We start from the raw sequence: 21,172 nt of genomic DNA on the forward strand, positions 1-21,172 counted from the left end.
AGGAAAGACGAGACATGGCTCTTAGTGCTGTGGTCTTGTTAACAAGGTGGTGGTTCAGTCATAGGTTGGACTCAATCATCTCAGAGGTTTTTTTCCAACCTAATTGATTCTGTGATTCTGTGATTGGTGTTTAAGGTAATTGTGCTTTTTAAGTCTCTTACAATATCTTATACAGCTCTGGTCATAGTGGAAGCACAGGTTCTCAGAGCCCCTGAGACTCATCAGCAGGGAGCAAAGCCATGGATCTACTCTTCCCTAGTGTCTTGGTTTGAAAGACAGATATCTACTAGGAAGGAGCAGGACTTCTCTAGAGATGTAGAATTTAAATCTCCTCCTTCCAAATTATTCTAATTAAAAAAATTAAAGGAGCTTTCAGACAGAGGTATGGGGGTAGGAATAACAGTTTTTTACTAGTACATATGACAAAATGACAAACAAACAACTATAGCATTAATAATAAACAGAACTAAGAACCTTGAGGGCTTTCTTTCACAAAAGCCCAGAGCAGTTTGATCTCGGTGCCCCTGCAGGGCTCCGAGAGGCTGAGCTGGAAGGAAGGAAAGTCCCGGGCTGGTGGATGAGGAGCTCTGCGCTGGCAGCTGGAGCAGCAGGGGTGTCCCGGCAGGGCTGGGCAGTGCAGGGCTACAGAGTAGCAGGGGAACCTCAAAGCTCCGAAGAAGCAGTGGCGGTGGGGGGAGAGGCTGGAGAAAGCGAGTTCAGGATTCCCGGGTACACAGCAGATGACTGTAGATTTCCCAGGACGAGACAGAGGCAGAGGGCAGCCTGACCGTCCTCCTCGGCGCTGAGAGCAAGAGTGCCTCCCCCTCCCCCAGATCTGTCTTTTTGCTTTTCCTAAAGCTCATCATCTCTCCCCTCTGAGGGACACTCCCAGGGACTCAGAAACAATAGGTGTAGCCTCGTGCTGCCATATCCCTCAAGTACTCCTTTTGTTCTGACTAAGTAGTCATCAAGGCTTCTTGGAAACTTATGGGAAAAAATTCTGTGAGAAGAAAAAAAACCCAAATCTAACCCCCAACACCTAGAGATCACCTGCACAGGTGATGCTTGACCAGCATACCTAGCTGATGTGTGCAGTGCCTGTTAAGGCCATATTTGGTTTTTGTCCACAGTGTTTACTTTGTAAGAAGAGAACCTCCCCCTCATAAAAACTGCATTCAATTAATGACATTTTCTGATTCAAGAGTGAACTTAAAACAAAAAAGATCGAAAGAAAGGAAAAATCCAGCCTCCAGAGATTTAATTAAAAATTCAGGACCTCAAAGATATTGAGCAACTTAATTCCCAATATCTGTTTATCACATTTGGGAGTCTCCACATGTTTTCAGCTGCCAGAGACCATCTTCCCATGCTTTCAGAAAAGTCACAGGCTGTCAGGCATTCTTGCAAGATCTGGAGGGCTGAGTCTCCCCAGGCTGGTAGTGAGAAGGGCACTAGGGCTTGAGGAGTCAGGAGGGTATCCTTCTTCAGGGGCTTGGGCATTTCTTTGTCTCCTCCTTGGGCCAGCAAGGGACCAAGGTTTCTCCATTTTGTTGCAGTGTATGAGATCCTTTGGTAGTGCCAGTGATGGGGAGCAGCTTCCAGGACTCCCCAAACTGCCACGGAGAACAGACAGAGCCATGGGTATTGGTGACTGATTGAGAGATGGGAAGACTGACTCGGTGATCAGAATTTGGTTTTACTCAGGTTTCCCAAAAGCTTATATACTATTTCAGACAGGTTAATAATTTCTACTACAATAATCAGGTTTAAAATCACACATAGAAAACTCATGCATTTTACAACAATCCTTTGCTTGCAGAAGTTGATTGAATCTTCTCTCTCCTCATAAGCAGGTTTAATCCCATCTCCTGTAATTTTCAGTTCTGTTGGTTCCTGCCATGGCACCTTGGTTATCAAACCAGCTATGCTAATCAAGTCTGTTTGACTCTCTGTCTTGTGTATTCCCATAATGGGGACAGAGTGGAGCTGCTCCATTTGCCATGATGAGCAAGAGGGTGTTGCTTATGTGACACCCTGTGGCCATGAGTTCTGCATGGGCTGCATCCTGCGTTGGGCAGAGAGGAAACCGGAGTGCCCACTCTGCAGAAGATTGATAGAATCTGTCAGGTTTTCTCTGCAGGAACAAAAATACCTAGACTGTGTCATCACACCCCAGGGAGAACCACCAGAGACCAGCAGCCTGGTTGAACGCAGGGCTGGATCCAGGCAGAAGGAGCTCTTGGCCTCCTGGATGAAAACAGCTGCCAGTGCCTTGCAGTTCTTCAATCTTCTTTGCAAGGGACACTCTCCCCAGCTAAGCAGGGACCTACAGCATCCTCATGGTGGCAGTGAGAACAGCCTCGTATGCCCTGTGCCTCTGTGGTCCAGATGGGTGTAGCAAGGCATCTCACCCCAGAGGAGCTTATCTGTTGCTTTTAGCTGGTGGAATAGCAGAGCATCTTGCCCCTGAAGAACTTATCTGTCTCTCAATAATTGGCAAAAAAATGTGATAAGCTGTCTTGTACTGAGTTATTTTCACACCATGGGAGTAACACTCCCAGCTGACAACAAACATCTTGCTGTGGTAGTGACATCTGGAAAGATAAGATGGAATTTCTGACTGAGGGACACCTCACCTTACAAACTATAAAAGCTACACTAAATTTTCACAAACTGGGAAAGCTTCTGCACATTCCCTGGAAATGAGTGGGATTTTCCCCCAAAGCAGGGACAGCTGATTTGTGGTTACTCCTCTGAGGCTGAGTGAAAGGATTTGGTATACACTATTGTCATTTCAGTGGTAAATGACATCTGAATCCTAGTCTATATTATTTCCTTTGCTTTAATACAGGTACAATAATATTATGTACTGTTTAATGTAATCTACTAGATTAGCTTTTTAGTTTATACCATGTAGTAAATAATTCTGATTAAGGCCTTGTTTTGGTTATCTGCTGTCTGTTCAATAAATAACTCATTTTACAAATAGACCTGATCTCCCATCCTTAGAACTTTCAGGTCAGAGTAATTTTAGATGTGGGCCACCTAAACTTAAACCGCTGCCAAAAATCTGAGTTAAAGGCAGGGCTTGCCTGAAGCTCCCAGTTGATCCATGACAACGGGGAGGTCATGGTCCAGATGCTGCAGCCTCTCCTGGAGGAACATACAGAACACCTGGTTGACGGCATTGTCAATTTCATTGTGGGCCAATGCAGTGAGGATGCCCAGAGGCTGCTGTGCTCCCATGCTGCTGACAGGGAGGACAACAGCCATGAGGCCAGTTCCTGCTCCACCAGCTCCACCAGTTCCACCAGCTCCACCAGCTCCCAGGGAGGGGCTCCCACCTGGCATCCAATCCCTGCCAGCAGCCCTGCAGGCTCAGACATGGAGGACCAACCCAGCACATCAGAAGCTGCCCTCTGTGCCCTCCGCATCCTCCAGTCATCTGTGCCAACTGGTGCAGAGCAGGTGCAGCCCCAGAAAGAGCAGGGGGAAGTGGTGGTGGCAAGTTGCTCTGCCCAGGGTGTTACCTAATGTCAAAAGAGAAAACTCTTGCAACAGTCTTAAAACAGTAAAAGAACCCCAGGTCTTCACTGGAAGCTTCCAGGTGCCCCCATGGTTATGGGCACACCTGGCACCAGATTTCTACAATTTTTGCAAGTTTAACAAGTTAGCATATCTAAGAAATACTGTTCAATTAGAAGAGCAGTTGGTTAGGTAATTTCCCCCTGGGTTCTGCCCCACTGGAATTGTTCCAGGGGCTTTCTTGTTATGTCTTCTCAGTGGAAAACACAGTGTCCTTGCTAGCCTAAAAAGCAAGACAAAACAGTATTTCAGGAATGTGTTAGAAGGTTAGCTTACTGTTCTAAAAGGTAGGGGCAAAGGGTAGGAAAAGTACCAGGAGCTACAACCATGTATTAGCAGTCTACAAATCTACAAATATATGAAAAATGTATAGAAATCAAAATTCTCTATCTATCAAAATTCTGCTGCATCAAGGGCAGCAGCCACTGTCATGCTGCCCCTTGTCAGGGCTAGGAACACTCTTGCAGGGGACCCTGGCAGTCCCCAAAGAGGAGAGCTGCTTGCCCAAGGATTCCACTGAGCCATGCAGACAACCCGCTTCACTAGCAGAACTAACAGGGCTCCAATACACTTTTAATCTGGAAAAAGGAAACACATTATTTCCCTCACACAGTCTCTGGCTGCTGCTTTCTCCCCCTTCTGGTGTCTTTCCCCTTCCCCTTGTGCCCCACTGGGGTTGGCATTTGCCTGTTAGGGAGGCAGGCTATTGAGGAAGTTGCTGTTGCAATGAGAGCTGCAGGTTGAGCTCTGGATGGGAGCTGGAGGCAAGGGGCCATGAACTGCCAACCCTTGGCACAGGGACCTGTGGCACCAGGCTGGGGACTGGACACTGAGACCTCCGGACTTTGGTGCCGTGAGGGTATGAAAGCCCAGGGGATCCTTTGTTCAGTGTCCCTTCTCAGAGGCACCAGCTGGAGCTGTTGTAACTCAGTTATTGCACCATGATTAAGCTCTTTGAAGGACCTGGATGTCCGAGAATCTGCTGTGTAAAACCTGGGGTTGAGCTGGTAAGGAATCCTGGTCTAAATGTGAGTGTGAAGGGGCTTCAGTCCCAGCTCAGGTGGTGTGAATGTGACTGCCAGAGTAGCTCCTGGACGGTCAGATAGGGAAGTTTCCCTAACAGCAGGCTTCAGGGCTGGACCCAGGTGACACCAGCCTGTCAAATGCCCTGTGGGTCTTCAGAAGCAGCCAGCTAGATAGCAGCTTTATGGGGAGAGCAGCAGGGAGGGCAGCACAACCTGGCTGAAAGGTGCCTGGGCCTTACCTCCCATTTGGAAATGTCAGCCAGCCCATGACTCAGATTCCTGATCCTCCCCCAGACCCTCTTCTGCACAGTAGTGGTTTCAGAGTTGGTGAAGTCCAGTAGCACCTGGGAAAAGAGAACTGTAGATGATCCCTGGAGCAAACACCCACTCCAGTAAGAGCAGTACAACTCCACTCCTGGGCAAGACTTGCATGGTCCCGCAAAGCTTCCTCTGACCTTGAGCAAAGTCTTGGTGGGCTCCTGCTCCAAGAGTCCCTTGCACACCTGGGACAAAGGCCCAAGGCCAATCCTCTTGCAAGGTATATGGCATCCTCTGCAGCCACTGTACTCCAAAAGAGCTTGATGCGAGCCCCTGGTGCTTCCCCAGGGGAATCGAGCACCCTTCCCACAGCACACTGCCTGTATGGCACTGGGCTGGGGACCATTCACCCAGGAGTGGGCAATCCCTCCTACCTGGGGTGAGGAACAGTCCTGTGTACACACTCTTTTCACAGACCAGAACTCAAAGATGTCATGCAGCACCTCATTGACTCTGGAGGCAGAAGAGCTGAGCACCATTGCTTCCAGCCTGGTGTCCAGAGCTCTCAGGGTCTGCAAGGACAACAGAAATTGATGGCAGTGATTCTGCTGTTCCTTCCCACCCTGGAAGATTAATCTGAACTCTCATGGACAGGACAGGATGTATCTGCTGCCTGGGAGAGAGATAAAGGCAGAGAGTCTGCTCACTATATATAAATATACAAATACCAATTTCAGCTATGAAATTTAATTTATTGCAGATTGCTACAACTGCGCTGCCTATATCTAAGCATGCAAATATCAATGTATCTATCTAAGTATCCATATACCTCTAACTGTGTAAGTACAACACAATACATCTCCAAGTATAACTATATAGAGAGGGATCCCAGGTAGTCCATTTTCACAGGCTTTCCCTTGGTAACTTCCTCTCATGCAAAGCAGCCTTTCTGGAAACATACACAGATGGACATCTAGGAAGCAAAGGAAACTCTAAGTCAACACTCGACCTTGTTTATGTCTCCCTTGACAGGACACCTAGCAACTGTATTTCTATCAAAGACTATAAAACATGGCCTGAAAGGCAGGCTCTTCCTTGGGAAGAGGTATTTGACCATTTGAGCTCAACAGCATTTGAGGCCTGCTGTTTAAAGAACAGGAATTCTTACAAGTTTTCAAAACGTTAAAGTTTTGAAGTACCCTGATAAAAGCTAGCACTAGCACTGTAAATGGCACCCACAAGAACTTTGAAGAGAGACATTCACATCTTATGAAAAGACCTCCAAAATTGTTTCTTCTCTGTACTGATAAAGAGACCACAGTCCTTACTTAAATGGTAGAAACTGACAGGCATTGTGAGATGAGTTTTTAACTAACGTTGTTACGTGGGATCATGAAACTACCCTTTGAAGTGAGTAACAGCTCCTCCAACTCTACTTTCAGCTCTTGGATCAACTACTCTGACCTCCTTTCTATAAAAGTCAGGCTCAGAGTAGCTGTCTCAGTCTTCTCTAAAAACATGCAGACTCTCTTCTTACCAGGGTCCTCTGGCTCAAGGGAACTGCTCCTACAGCTCGTGTTGCCAATTGAAGCTCTCTCTTCCACTGCAATATTCCCAGGCTCAAATCCTGACCCACACTGACCCCAAATATTCTCTTACAAACAAACAAACAAACAAACAAACAAACATACATACATACATACATAAGAAGCAAACTCCAAGATCACTTGCCATTTTCTTGTAATCATTTTTGGGACACAATAATAACTGTTCTTCTTTACCCTGAAAGGATATGTAACACAAGGTTAACACTGTTAACATGGTTTACATGGTAAGCATTTTAAATTCAGACATTTGCCAAACTGAAACTCAAACTCTTACAAAATACCTATTAATCAAAAAACAGAATGCAGCAAGTGAGACTACATGTCCCCACAGCCTGAACTTTGCCCTTGCTTATGACACTAGCTATAAGAAACAAGAAGAAACCCAGAGGGAGAAATCAAGGAGCCTTCCCAGTTACGAGAGTTACATGTGTGTTATTACCGAGAGATCTTGCTCAAACCACTGCACAGGTCTATGTGGTGCAAAACTACATTCATGAGCCACACATTTCTGGCTGTGAATCTCACCCCACCTCATCCAATTACTAAGTCTAATTGCTAATTAATAATTTAGTAATTATTAAATTATAACATGTTGCTTGCTTTTTGGAGCTCTTCTCTCCCCCTCCGTACGTATTTTGTAGGCAACCATTTACTGCATGGGTATATTTTCACGATTAAGTGGCAAAAATCTATAGGGTTAAAAAAACCTCATAAAGCTAGACAACCTAGTTACATTTCTGTCCCACTGAGGAAGTAAAGACCTGAAGTTAAGTACCTGGAATTTATCTTTAGACAAAAAAAATATTCTCATTATCACCTGTTCAAGAATATAAGTTTCTTCTGCAAACAGACTAGCCATTGGTATCTTGAAGATGAATAATTGTTTAGAGCCTGCAACATTTCCTTCTATTAAGGAAACAAAGGCTTTTGAAAACTGGTATGTGTGAGTTTACAGAAGACAAAAGGGCATCACACTGGGTAACAGGATATGGATAATTCCAAAAAATCACACTCCCCACCTCGAGTCTGCTCTTACTCAAATATTTAAAGGGCCTATGTATATTAATAGAAATATTTAAATGCCTATGTATATTAATAGACATTTTTGATGAAGCCACATAAAAATATGCAAAAAGGCTGGGTAAATACAGGAACTAAACACCCAGGTAAGTCTGGGAAGAGCCAAGAGCTAAAGAAAGGAGATTTTTAATCAAAAGAGGGAAGCTGTCAAACCAAAGACCTAATAGTCCCTAAACTACTCTGCAACACGGAATAAGCTGCAAATCTTTAACCATTTCAAATCCAAGACCAACAACACCTTTCTTACCACATACATAACTCATGAGGACTCAAAACCAAACCACCTGTTCCCCAACAACTCCTTGACTCACACGCTTAATGCCTCTATTCTTAAGGATGAAATGTAGGCCCTAATTGCCATAACCTTCAAAAATGGAAAATATATGCTTCTCAAAACACTGTTCAAAAGCTGTCAAAACCGACGAAGTTCAAAATGCAGGCAAGACAATTCACTTAGTGGGAACTAAGGAAGGAGTCCTGCCACCTCTGCGTGCTCTGGCACAAGGACATGCTCCTCTCTACCCAGCATGGAACAAAACAGCCTAGTCCAGGCTGGACCTTTGTAGCCAATTCATCAGAATATACATCTTTCTGGAAAGACACACAAGAGGAAGATGAGTAATTGTTGCAACATGGAGAGCAATAACGGCAAGTTTGCACCAGCTGAGGATTTCCCACTTAGAAACCAAACTGAAGGCATCAGGACAATAAATTAGTAGCTTCAACACATACACAAACATGGCATTTCAAGTGCCGACATACTAGGCAGTCTTGCAGCAGCAAGAGATACAGCCAACATCTTTCTTTTCCTTTGTGTTCAAAACCAAAAGGAGAGACTGTATTTGGTGCTGTAACAGAGTAACTTCTCCCATACCCCTCTATGCACATAAGACTTAGAGTTTTCTACACAATAACCAGCCACAGGCAGAGCACAGGACACTCAGAACCTGTCAGGTGCTGTGATAAATGCCAATAACTCGCTTTTTGAAATTTATGAAAATTTAATAAAGAATAAAAATTGGTTACAAAAATATTAATACAATAATAAAAGTTTAAAAAGTTTTCAGAGACAGGACAAATAATGAGACAACAAGAGCAAAGAAGGTAGCCCGGGCTTTTGTCCCCCCTCCCTCCCAGACAAAGGCTAGGAAGGAGAAGGGCCCAGAACAAAGAGAAGTCTTCTTTTTTTTAAGCCTTCAGTTTATGACTATACATATCTTACGTAAAACAAGTAATTTTCAGCTGTTTCTTGTCACAAAAGCTTTCTGTTAATTAAAAGAACGCATGAGAGCATACGTCCTTGAGAAAGTTAGGTTCTGTGGATAAGAGGCCATAAATTCTTCTTCACTAGAAGGTTTAGAGGCCTCTGTAAGGTTTAGGGGCCTCTGTGAATGTTATCTCTGTGCTGAGGAATTTTTCTTCTTGAGCAAAAAAATATAACACACATACACAGCTTCTATTGTACTATAACTTATTGTTAATTACAAAACTACATTCACTACATTATTCTAATGTTAATATAGTATAACTTTTCTATCTATCAGATTACATATAGTAAATATCTGCGTAGAGCCACACATACAATATGCCTTTTTCACAAGTGCCATAAAGTAAGAACATGTGAAGATGCTTTGTACCAACCAAATGTTCATAAACTGTATTTTCCATAGAAAACATAAAATTAGTAACCCCATCTAACCATTTCCCTGAATTTTCAACAGAAATGTTTGCCTTCATTGGCAATTCTCAAAATACTCTTTAGGATCAAAGACATAACCTAAAAAGCTTCCACTTCTTCTACATGAATGAACCCACAACACGCATTTTTCCCTTGAAAATGAGCACCTGAATTTGGACAACACAAGCAATAGTCTCACACTCCCGGAATGCGGGATAGTTTTGATTCATTTCTCTTTTATAAATTTTGCTTTAATAAACAATCACTTAACTAAAGATGATTTTACTTCTCAAGCACGTGATGACACCGAAAAGCTCTCAGTGCACACCCCAGCATTGCCATCTATTAGAGCTACCTCCAAACCAGCAGCCAGCTCTGGGTGGGACAAAGAAACAATCTCCTCGAGCGCCTGAAACACAACTCGGAGGCCGCCTGGGCCGGGGCTGACGGCGGCGGCTCCGCCCCCGCTCCCAGTCGGCGACAGTGGCGACACACGGGGCACGCCTGCCCAGCGACCGAGGCCCAGGGGCGCAGGCCCCGCCCCGGGACGCGCCCGGGTGACGGCACGGGGCCGGGCGGGGAGCTGTGCTCCGCCGTCCCTCAGACACCCGGGTGACCGTACAGTGAACCCCTGGAACATCGATCAGCTCACCAGGCACGCGGAGGAAGCGTTCAGGCTGGAAGCCACCCCACAAGATCTCTCCTTCAGCCTCCCGCTCAAAGCACAGTCATTCATCGGGTCAGACCACGTTGCCTGGGGCTTTGCCAGTTAAAGGATGTGTTACAAATGCCAATACAGTAGTCCAATTAAAATTATAATTTTTGGTTTATTAGTAAGGATCGAATTACAGAATTTCGGCAAAACCAGCAGCAGCAGAGATACTTTGATGATTTACCTGGGAATCGTCAAAGGTGAACCAGGACGCTGTACCTGGCACACTGCCATACCCCCTGAGGTCACATATTGGCCTTGTTCGGGGCTTAGTTTTTATACACTTTATTCCGCCTCTGGCAAAAATTTCCTCATAGTCCTTTTGTTTCCAGGGCTGGTTATTCGAATTCATAGTCATCTTTGGCTTAGCTGAAAAGAGTTTCTCCTCTGCTGCAAGGTGTCAATTTGTTGGTAATGGACACCAAAGTTTATGAATGGTAAAAATTCATCTCCAGAGATGTTGATGATGATGGTTCTCTGATGGTGGTGTTCCCATGCTCGGATGACTGGTGTTCCCTTGTAGAGGAATTTTTAGAAGAGCGAGGTCATGATTTATTGATAGGGGGTTTGAACAATCCCTGCTACCAGGGAACAGTATGAGAGTCCGTACTGTTCCTGTGCTGGTCTTGTAAACCTTGAATTAGTAAGAAAGTAGCAATTGTAATAATTTAGTGTGCCTTCGCACGGATGCTTCCTCAGATGCTGAATATGTGTAACAACTTGCTAGGCCTTCTCATGGATGTAGAAAACAGAATGCTATTCATAAGGTAGAACAAAAGGTAAACTAGATGCCAAATAACGTGGACCAATGAACAATCATTTAATGTATATGTATATGTACTTTTAGCCAATCACCAACTGTTTAGCTGTGCTTGCTTTCCTCTCTGTAACCTGATAAATAAGAGTATACTGGAAATAAAAGAGAGTTCAGAGATCAAACCTAATCATATTGATGTCTGTTTGATGCTCTGCTCCTTTCTCGCAACATTCCCTGATGGCTGAAGATAATGATCTGACAGCTCTGTCATCCAGGGAGGGGAAGACTGATAGTTTATTTTAATGTGTCCTTTTCTGATGCCAAAGAGAAGGCCAAGGTTTCCTGTAAGTCCTTTGTCTCCTTTCTAAATGTAAACTCCAGGGTGGTGCCTGTTTCTGTCTCAGCAAATTTTCAAGGCAGACTGAAACTTAAGACTATATTCCCATATAATATATATACAGGTTTTTTTATCATTTCTAACATGCCATAACCCATAAGAAGACGAATTAACATCCCATATTTTTCACAGATGCAAAACCTCTCAGGGCCCTCACTCCACCACATTGTCCTAACTTTTTCCTTATCTCCAGCCCAAACCTCTCTAGCTTCATCTGACACCACTTTCTCTTTTCTCTCACCAGACACTTCTGTGAAGAGCATGGCCTTAGCCCCTTGATGCCATCCCACAGCTTTCAGTCAAGGTGCTTTCAGATGCCTTACAGCTGTGTCTGCTCCAGACTGAACCAGTCCTGGACCTATAGCCTCACCTATCAGAGGCAGTGCTCCACCCCCACTCTCATGGTGGCCTTTCCTGAATTTGTCTTGTTTTGCCAACTTCCATCTTGACTTGTGGATCAGGACCTGGATGCAGGATCCATTTGTCATCTCACAAGTGCCAAGCAGAAGTGATAATCCCTTTTGTCCTAACTAAATTTGATCAGATTCTTTTTAGCTCATTCCTCCCCCACTTCTGGTTCCTGTGGATGGCAGCCCTGCTCTCGTACATATTGACAGCTTCCTCCTCCTCCTCCTCCTCTTCCCTTGTTTATTATCATCTGCCAGCATCACAATGGCTCTCCTTTGCTTTGCCCATTGCCCACAAGTTAAGCACAAAATATCCCAGGTTAGAACACTGCTGGATTGCACTTTGTTGCAAGATATTTCCTTTATTGTTTTGCTGTCAGCAATCATTCTTGGTGTATGCATTTCTGCTGCATCTGGGAAAGCAATGCCTTTCTCTCACCCTGCCGGAAACTGTAAAGTTTAAATTATTTCATTTGTACTTACAACAAGGTTTTTGGTTCACAGTTGGACTTGATCTTAACGGTCTTTGCCAATGCAAATAATTCAACAGTGCCATATCCTGGAGTGAGGAATATCAAGAGTTTCATTCAGGGTGATGAGCAGCTCTTGCCTTTGTGCCATGTTATAATGCACGCATGTACAAGTCCTTGTCTGTCTACTAAATACAATCATAGTTCTGCACATTGTTTTAGCATGTGTTTGAATGCTCACTCCATTGACTTTTCTTCTGTAGGCTGCAGCTTTGGTACCTCTCTCTGTATCTAAATGTCTTAGCAGATGGGCATTGGATTTAACTGACTTTCTTGTGTTTGTACCATGATGAATGTCCACACCTGGCAACACTGAGTTGGTATCTGTTGTTTAAATATTCATCTGCTAGAAAAAGGGCATGCTGAGAAAGCTTGTGTTACATGTGAAAGTGCATGTGATACAGAAAATTAAGAGTAATTTACTAATTAATAAAAAGCAAAGCAGTATTTCACTAGGCACAGCTACAGTAGCACTGGAGAAGACACAAGACATATTTATTTGAATTTTTTATTCTGTAATACTATGTACTACTTATATATATATAAGAGAGAAGGATACTACCAGGAAGTAAAACTGTTAATAGAGAAAAATATCCCTTTTAATTTCTTATTACACATGGACTACTTGTAAGCAGTTTTCCCCAACAACATCCTACCAACATTCTGCAGAGTGTGATGTTGGAGCACAGTTTGCCTCTAGCAAATAAGGAAAACTAATCTAGCAATCACAGACAGAGCTGTGTCATTTCTTTTTTTTTGGTATGGCTTAAAGATATTGTCTCCCCAATATTTTCTGACTTTCTTTTCCTTCCTTTCACTACTAAATAAATAAAAAAAAAAGTGGTTTAAACTCAGTCTTCCAGTAATTTCTGACAAAATACATATATACACTGGGGATATGAAAGCCTGGAGGATAAATTATAAATCTCCTGCTAGTCTGCTGGGGCAAGTGGTGAGTCGTATCTCAATCTATTTGTGTTAACCACTTCCAACATGTTGATTGCCAACAGCAGCAAGTCCATTTGTGTGAAGAAACAGACTTAAAGCCAAACTGCTGATGCTTTGTTAGCATGACCAATGACTCTGCCTTATTTTGTCAGAGACTGATTATTTACAGTTATCAAAGGTCAGATGCAAATTTTTATATTTCTTTGGTTATTGCAATTCAAAAGACCAAGACAGCTAAAAAAGCTCTGCCTTCATTTGCAGTTATTTTCAGCTTGGACAATATCCCTGTGCATGCACAAAAACTCCAGGAAAGAATTCCCTTCTTACTTACTTGAAGCAAGGATTTTTGTTCCAATTCCTCTTACATTCCTACAGAGCCATTAAAGGCAAGGATTTTGACCCTGTTTTGATACTATAATCCATTTTATACACCAAACTTCCTAAATCATTGCTTCAATACACCCCTGTCACATGCTATTGGCTTTACTGCTACCTTTGCTATTCTTTCAAGTGATTAATCTTGTTTCATAAGGCTGGGAAGATGAAAATCCCTTTCAGATCCTCTGACAGGGAGTTAATTTACCATTACTTCAGTAAGCACTCTTAGCTGCATGGGGCATTAATTCTTTTGGTCCTTCATATCAAAGGTATGGGGTCTTTCCTGAAATACTGCTTATTTGACGAAATACTGCTAATTTTCCTCCATGATAATGGGCAACTGATATGTTATTGTCCAGTTTTTACGCTCACTCCTTTTAGATCTAGCCACTGGATCCTGTCAATTACACATACAACTAACTTATGTATTTATTTTCTTTACATTTCTAATGGACAAGCATCCTAGGGTTAATAAAAAATGTATTAAATTTGTATGTAACACAGTTTGAAACTTAACAAATAGCAGCTTTTATGTCTGTCCATCCATCTGTCCAACTATCTAGCTACCTAACTATCTACTCACCTGCCTTCCTACCATCTCTCTGTAAGTTTGAGAACAGCTTTAATAGTAGTCATCTCCCTTTACACTAATTTTCAGATATAAAGCATGCATTTACTGAAAAACACCTGTTGAGCACTAATTTGTACTGTCCACCTGATCCAGTTGAATTGTGAACTGAAAAAAAATTCTGCAGCCTAAAAAGGGAGGAGATTGAAGCAGAGCAAGAGACCCATTTTTTGCAGGGTTTCCTATATCAGAAAAGGTAAATTTTGTATTTGTCCTTGTTGTTCTAATTCTCTACTTCTAATGAAAGTTGAGAGCAAAGGAAGTGGAAGAAATACATCCAAAGACCCATCTTTCTCATGTGAAAATGAATTCAGAATGGTTTACAATGACTTCTGTGAATGGAGCCAGGTTGTCGATCTGACTCTCCAGCTGGATTATCTGTTCCTTCAGGTCATTATTTTTGTGAGGTTTGACCTGGTCTCTCCTCTCAAAAAGACTCTATTGCTTCCACCTTATACATCTTTTAACTACTTCATTCCAGAAACAACTGTGGCCTCAGAAGAGTGCTGAAATGCTTGGTAGGAAAAGGGAAAAATGAAATTGAGTTTGGATCAGATCCATAAGCATAAATCCTGCTCAAAATAAGGAATCAAAATTCACCTAAAAATTCACAGGAATGTCCATAGAAATGCTGTGATGAACTGATATTAAAACTGGGCACATGCCCAAGGCCTTAGTGACTGGCATTTAACTGTGGTGGTGAGCCAAAGGCATGGGTGAGAAGTGAGAGTGTAACATGGAGCCGCAGTAGCCCTGGACATATGTGTAGAGGCATGAGGAAACGCAGTGACGGATGTCTCATTGTAACATCACTGAGTGGGAGAATGGCATCACCAGGAGATGGATTGTAACCCAACATCCCTCAATGCTTATATTCAGGGGCCAGTCATCCATCTGACTGTGACATCACTGGGTGGTGGAGAATAACATCACCAGGAGATGGACTGTGATGTCACATCCCTTGCTGGTTATATGCATGCCTGCAGAGACTGGCTGGACCACTTTAGCTCAAACCTGGACTTCTGCTGAGTGTGTCTGCGAGTGGGAGCTCCTTCCAGCCCTCAGTTCTCCCCAGCCTGCCGCAGCAAGAAGACATGGCCACAGGGGCAGACTGGAGCTGCCCCATCTGCCACAATGCTCGGACTGATGTGGCATCTGTTCTGCCCTGTAATGACCAGTTCTGCCTGGGCTGCATCCTGCGGTGGGCAAAGACAAATTCAGCATGCCCTCTCTGCAGCAAACCTATGGAGATTGTCAGGTTTTCTGAGCGGAGCGAATGGGACTATCTACAGTTTGCCATCACACCCTCAGAAGAGTTGTCAGAGGACAGCATCCAGGCAGGGAGTGCTCTGTTCCACCTTGACCAACACAGCCCCCATCACCCTGAGGTGTCCCCTCCACTTTCTCCACAAAGGATGCAGTCTCCAGATGAGCAGGAGGCTGCAGAGTCAGAATTAATGGGCGGCCTTCTGCCTCAGGTCTGGGCAGAACTTTTCCAAAGGCAACAGCAGCTGCTAGACCCTGTGCTTCCCTGGCTGCGCTGGAAGCTGGCAGCAGTCTATCAGGACCAGTGGTGGCGAGCAGAGGCTGCAGAGGGCTCCATCCTGCACGGCCTCTGTGTCTGTGGTCCGGATGCAGAGACCTTGGTCGAGCTGCTGGAGCCTCTCCTCAATGGACACACAGCATCATTGGTCTATAGCATCATCAATATCATTGTAGGCCAGTGCACTGGTGAAGCCCAGAGGCTGCTGTGCTTCCATCAAGCCAGCACCAACTCTAACAGCTCCAGCTACACTAGCTCCCAGGAGGTGACTCTTGCCAGTGGACCCACAGGCTCTGAGGTAGAGGAGGAAGCTGGTACATCAGAAACCGGTCTCCAGCAGAGTCCCAACCACCTCCCATCTATGCCCACCTGCTCAGAGCAGGACCAGCCCCAGGAAGAGCAGGATCAGGAGGTGGCAGCAGCAGGTCCATCTGCTCAAGGCTGCAGCCCCTCTGCTCCTGACCAGGGCAGGGACCACTCTTCTGGAGAGCCCCAAGATGCCCAGAAGAAGACAGCCCAGAGCTCCCAGGATTCTCCCTGACCCAAGAAAAGGCCACCTGTTGGCAGCTATAGCATACCTTCAGGAACACTTCAGCCAAGAAAAAGGAAATAAATTGTTATTTCCTTGACAAAGTCTCTTGAGTGCTACTTTCTTCCTGTTCTGGTGCCTTCCTCTGGCTCCTACACTCCACCATCAGCCAAAAGCCCCCAGGGACTCCAGGGCCATTTCAGCAGTGCCTCCTCGCACAGAAAATCCTGCTGCAGCTGTGACAATGGAAAAGCTTTTGAACAAGCACCAGGGTGGTGCTACCAAAGGTGTCAGGAGTGAAAGAATGACCAGGCATTCATGAGAAGAGTAAAACTCTGATAGTGCCTAACACAATTTCTGCCTATGACATTAGTCAAAAATGTTCAGTTTGATGATGTACAGCCAGAGGACAGGTGTAGCCTGAAGGTACAGCCAATTAGAGTTCATTCAATCAGTGGGAAAGAAAAGACCTATGCAATCATGTAGAATGCACTATAATGTGCATTAATGTAGAGCACTATAAAAAGAGGGCAGGACAAAAACAAAATAGGCATCAAACTGGGGAGTGGAAGGGGAGGTAATACCAGAAGCACTGTTCATAAGGATGCTAATTATACATTTTGCAGGTATGTTTCAAAAAAACTAAATAAACAACAAAACCAAAACCAACCAATCAACCAAGAAAACCCCAAAACCAAGCAAAAAAAATATAAGTGTTGTTCTTTAAAACTTTGTAAATTGTTTTTGGACACATTACATTTGTATTTTAGGTGATCTGTTTGTTGGAGAACAGAAGGAAATTACTACAGGCAGTTGAAAGAGGAAGGAGAAGTAATAACATTTAGCACATTGCAATTTTGTTTCTCATGTTGGTACAGTCTCTGGGACAGTTCATTCTGACTGCAGAAAAGGTTGGCCAATGGAACACGATGGGAAAGTTGCAGATTTGCCACCTGCTTGCAGCAAGCAGCAAGCTCACTGACTGAACAGGCAACTGCTGTCCTGCTGCATGTTCCTGACAGGAGCCTATGCTGGCTTTTAAGACCAAGTATGTGTTGTGCACCCCACAAACATCCTGTGAGATGCATTCTGAGCATGACTCAGCCCACAAGAACCTGGGTGGCAAAAAATATCTCTCAGGAGGAGGGAGGGGTGCCCAGCTGGACAACCTGCAGACATTCATCTCGGGAGAGTTCCCCTGAACAACCTAGTGGTCTTCAACAGTGGAGCGACTACACTAACAGACAAGGGAAAGGTTACAGATGTCATCTTCTGGAGTACTGTGAGGACTGTGGCACTATTCCCCACAACATCCTTTGCTCTAAATGGGTAGGTTTGATGAGACTATTCAGTGGAAGTGGAATTGGTTGGACTGGCATATCCAGATGGTAGTAGTCACTGGCATCAGCGAAAAGTGGTGTTCCTCAGGGGCCCATACTGGAACCAGTGTGATATTCATCAAGGACATAAGACAGAGTGATCTAGTGCACCCTCGGCAAAATTGTGGATGAAAACCATGCTGAGCAGGTGATATGCTTGAGGAGTGTGCCATCTAGAGGGACCTGGACAAGCTCAGCAAGTGAGCCCATGGGAACCTTATCAGCTTCGACAAAACTGGGATTACAGCCCAGAAAATTGACTCTGAGCTAGGCTGCATCACCAGCAGCTTTGGCAGCAGGTCAATGAGTATGCATTGTCAGTCTGCTCTGGTGAGACCCCACCCAGAACACTGCATCCAGCTCTGGGCCCCCCAGCATAGGAAGAACATGGAAATGTTAGAGCAAGTGCCAAGGAGGTCATCAAGATGATCAGAGGGATGGAACACCTATGCTATGGGGGACAAGTGAGAGAACTGGGCTTCTTCAGTCTTGAGAAGATAAGGCTTTGGGAGACCTTACAGTCCTTTCCAGTACCTAAAGAGGCTACAAGAGAGCTGGAGAGGGACACTACTAAGACAGGTAGTGATAGAAGGGGAAATGGCTTCAAACTGAGAGAAGACAGGGTTAGATTAGATGTTAGGAAGAAATTATTGATTGTGAGGGTGCTGAAGCACTAGCACGGGCTGCCCAAAGAACCTGCATCTGTCCCTTCCCTAGGAGTGTTCAAGGCCAGGTTGGATGGGGCTTGGACTACCAGGTCTAGTGGAAGGTGGCCCTGTCCATGGCACAGGGGTTGAAAGTAGATGGCCTTGGTATCCTTGAAATCCCAAATCATTCTATGACTCTATGATTTCAGGTAAACCAAGTAGCTGTCCTCATATTGGCGAGTGTGCTATTTACTGCATGTTTCACCCTCCAGGCCAGCAGTTCTTCAAGAAACATAAAAACTACATTCCTCTTTCAAAATCTCACAAGATACTATAAAGATCTATGCTTTCAAGTATTTCTTTTTTACTAGAATAATAAACCACTTGTATCATTGTCGTGGTTGGGGGGGGAGGTGAATTCTTCCAGGGGGATGTGGGCAGTCCAATCAGTGATCAGCTTTTCTGCTGGCACCTGGGTTGGTCACTCGGAGGTTTGGACACGCCTCTGAGGACACAAAGAGTTAAAAGCAGGAGTCTGAGGGGCTCGGCCTCTTTTCGGATCCGGGTTTTCAGCAGAGAGACGTCTCCAGTCTCCTTCCCCCGCCTGGCCACGAGGCTGGGTGGGGGAGGGGAAACACGTGGTCGGCTCAGGTAAGCCGGAGCCCCCGGGGGGGGGAAGAAGAGAGGGGACAGGACTGGAACTGAGCTGCCCCGTCCAGGATGGAGGGGTGGAAAACTGTGGAAGTGCCTTCTGTGTGTGCTCACCCCCCCCTCCCCCCCAAACTCCGGGAGAAGTTGCTCAGCTACGTGGGAGTTTGCGGAGCCTGGGAATGCCTCCGCCTGCACCCTGCCGAGAAGAAACTGTTAACCCTTGCTTGGCAGAAAGAAACTTTTCTTAGACATTGATTCTCATGACTAGTGGTTTTCGGAGAGAGGGAAGCGGCCTGGGACCGAGATGATAAAGCATGATTGGAAGGAACTCGATGGAAGAATGAGAGGAGTAGCCTTGGAGCTGGACTTCTCTTGCATAATGTCAGCCATGGACTGAACTTGAGTCTCTTTTGAACATAAACTGCATTTTTGGGTGGACGCAGCTGCCCCTTGCTTTTGCTACAGTGACTGGCACTTGAAGAGTTGGAGCGAGCAGAGAAAAGAGGGGGAGGGTGAGGTGGTGCCCTCTGCCCTCAGGGCAGACCTGCTCCTGGAACCCCGGCCCCTGGGTAAAAAGGGGAGAGCTCGGCATGCAGCATCCTTAAAAAGCCCTGTATGTAGTTTTGGCCTATGAGACAGCGGTGAGAGCGCTGGACATAGGAAAAAGAGGGTGTCACCTTAGCAGACTTCTCCGGGCGGTGCTATGGGTGACATGGAAACACATAAGGGGTGGACCCGTGTTTTCTGAAGAACAGTTTGTGGTGCGAGAGAGACTCCTCTCTCCCTTGCTGAATTGAAGATTAGTTTGTTTTTGAGTGGTGATTGTTTGATCTAAAACCCAGGGGTTGGTCTGTGAAGAGTGATGGGTGGGGAGGTAGAAACTGGGAGAAGAAATGTTCTAAGAAGTTTTTATTTCTGTCTCTGTGTGTGTTTAGGAGTATTTCTGTCCCTGTTCTTATGTAATTAATAAAGTTTTGGTGGGTTTTTTTTTGTTTTCAAGATTTAAGCCTGCTCTGCTCTGTTCCTGATCACATCCCACAGGAGTTGTTAGAGAAAAAAAACATATATTCATGGGTGCACTAACATCTGGCCAGTGCTAACCCATGACAATCATGCATAACGAGATAATAACTTATATGATCACCTGTTGTGGAGTACCAGCCATAAGAATGTTTTATCTCAAACATTCTGACTGTTGCAACAGAAAAGCTGTGACTGGAAAAGAGTTCTGCGGAGACGGGAATGTGCTGAGCTGAGCCAGCTTTTTTTTCTGCCTTGAGACATGTGCTCAGTGCTGATGTGTGAACTCCCACTCCCGACTCCCTGGAGAGCACCAAAGACCTCACTGCACAAGCCCAAAACAGTGGCAAAAATCTGTTTTACATAAGAGGTGTGGACAAGAAAAACTATAAAACAAAGTGTATCAGTCCCCCATATCTCTCTCTATTGTGCTCTCTGTTTACCCCATTTCCAAGTAACAGTTCCCTGACACTCATCTGGTGTGTTTGTTTAGCCTGAGAAGAACTTATAGGGAACATCACATGCCCTACTGGGTCAGTTGTAACACAACAGAACAGGAAAAGAGGGTGGGAGTGCTAAAGCCTTGGATGAACTCTTCCATGCACTATGAGTGTGACTGGCATTGGAAAATTGATCCAAACTGAGAAGCTGGAGCCCTATATTAAAATCTTATTAAAGAATAATTACTTTCAATAGCCAGTCTAATTCCCTATATTAGACAGACAGTCATTTTCTCAAATTACTTCACAGCTAACATCAGAGAACAGGTGATATGCCTTAGGACTGAAAACTCCACAACAACCTTGCTGCATCCCCAGTCACAAAAACCCATTCATAGAGATTCTCAGATGTTCACCACAGAACAAGGTGGGATAGAGGCATACAAAGCATAGGATTGATGAAAACATGGAAAGCCAAGCAACACATCCACTGGCTACACGTCTTCCTGCTGCTGCACTGCTGTGGCATTTCCAAGGAGCCTTACCCATCTGAGGTGCACCTCTGGGAGCTTCCCTGGCCACATCTGTGCACCAGAGGGAGCTGCCTGAGCTGGAAATAAAGAAAGAAAGAAAGAAAAGAAAGTTGCAAAACACTGCAGAACAACTCACAAAGTGCTGCTAGGAAGAAAGGAGTGGACCCAAATGGGCTGGTCCCAAAAAAACCTGGAAGTTGTGAGGCAGAGACCAAATAGGTGCTGCACAGGCTACAGGATGTCAGCCTTAGGAAAAAAGAGAAACCACCATCATTCCAAAGTTTGGAAGCTTAATTCCTCTGACTCTCACTTCTAAACCACTTTTTCTCTATTTCTCATGTTGTGGTTTAACCCCAGCCTGACACTAAGCACCACACAAAGCCATTCTCACTCAATGCCCCACCAGCGGCATGGACTGGGCAGAGAATTGGAGGGGTAAA

General features: G+C 44.8%; 1 protein-coding gene across 1 annotated transcript; it reads right to left on the reverse strand.

Moving 5' to 3' along the window:
- Window positions 1-397: 397 nt before the first annotated feature.
- Window positions 398-9,873, reverse strand: LOC134564536 (uncharacterized). Its single transcript, XM_063423430.1, has 5 exons — window positions 9,589-9,873; window positions 6,564-6,650; window positions 5,066-5,440; window positions 4,850-4,954; window positions 398-3,808 (listed from the first exon to the last, which is right to left on the reverse strand). The coding sequence occupies exons 1-5, from the start codon at window positions 9,871-9,873 to the stop codon at window positions 3,770-3,772; spliced, it is 891 nt and encodes a 296-aa protein (XP_063279500.1). The 3' UTR covers window positions 398-3,769.
- Between the last annotated feature and the right edge of the window lie 11,299 nt (window positions 9,874-21,172).

Source organism: Prinia subflava, chromosome Z (genome assembly GCF_021018805.1).
Source record: "Prinia subflava isolate CZ2003 ecotype Zambia chromosome Z, Cam_Psub_1.2, whole genome shotgun sequence".
NCBI classification, from domain to species: domain Eukaryota; kingdom Metazoa; phylum Chordata; class Aves; order Passeriformes; family Cisticolidae; genus Prinia; species Prinia subflava.

Bases quoted from the DNA above. Each gene is read 5' to 3' on its own strand.
- LOC134564536 (XM_063423430.1), bottom strand. From the start codon at position 9,873: ATGTTCCAGGGGTTCACTGTACGGTCACCCGGGTGTCTGAGGGACGGC. The intron at 5,441-6,563 runs GTATGTATGTTT...TTGTCCTTGCAG, and splicing joins TTTGCTTCTTATGTATGTAT to ACCCTGAGAGCTCTGGACAC. The intron at 3,809-4,849 runs GTAAGGCCCAGG...CTTGCTTTTTAG, and splicing joins CTGACATTTCCAAATGGGAG to GCTAGCAAGGACACTGTGTT.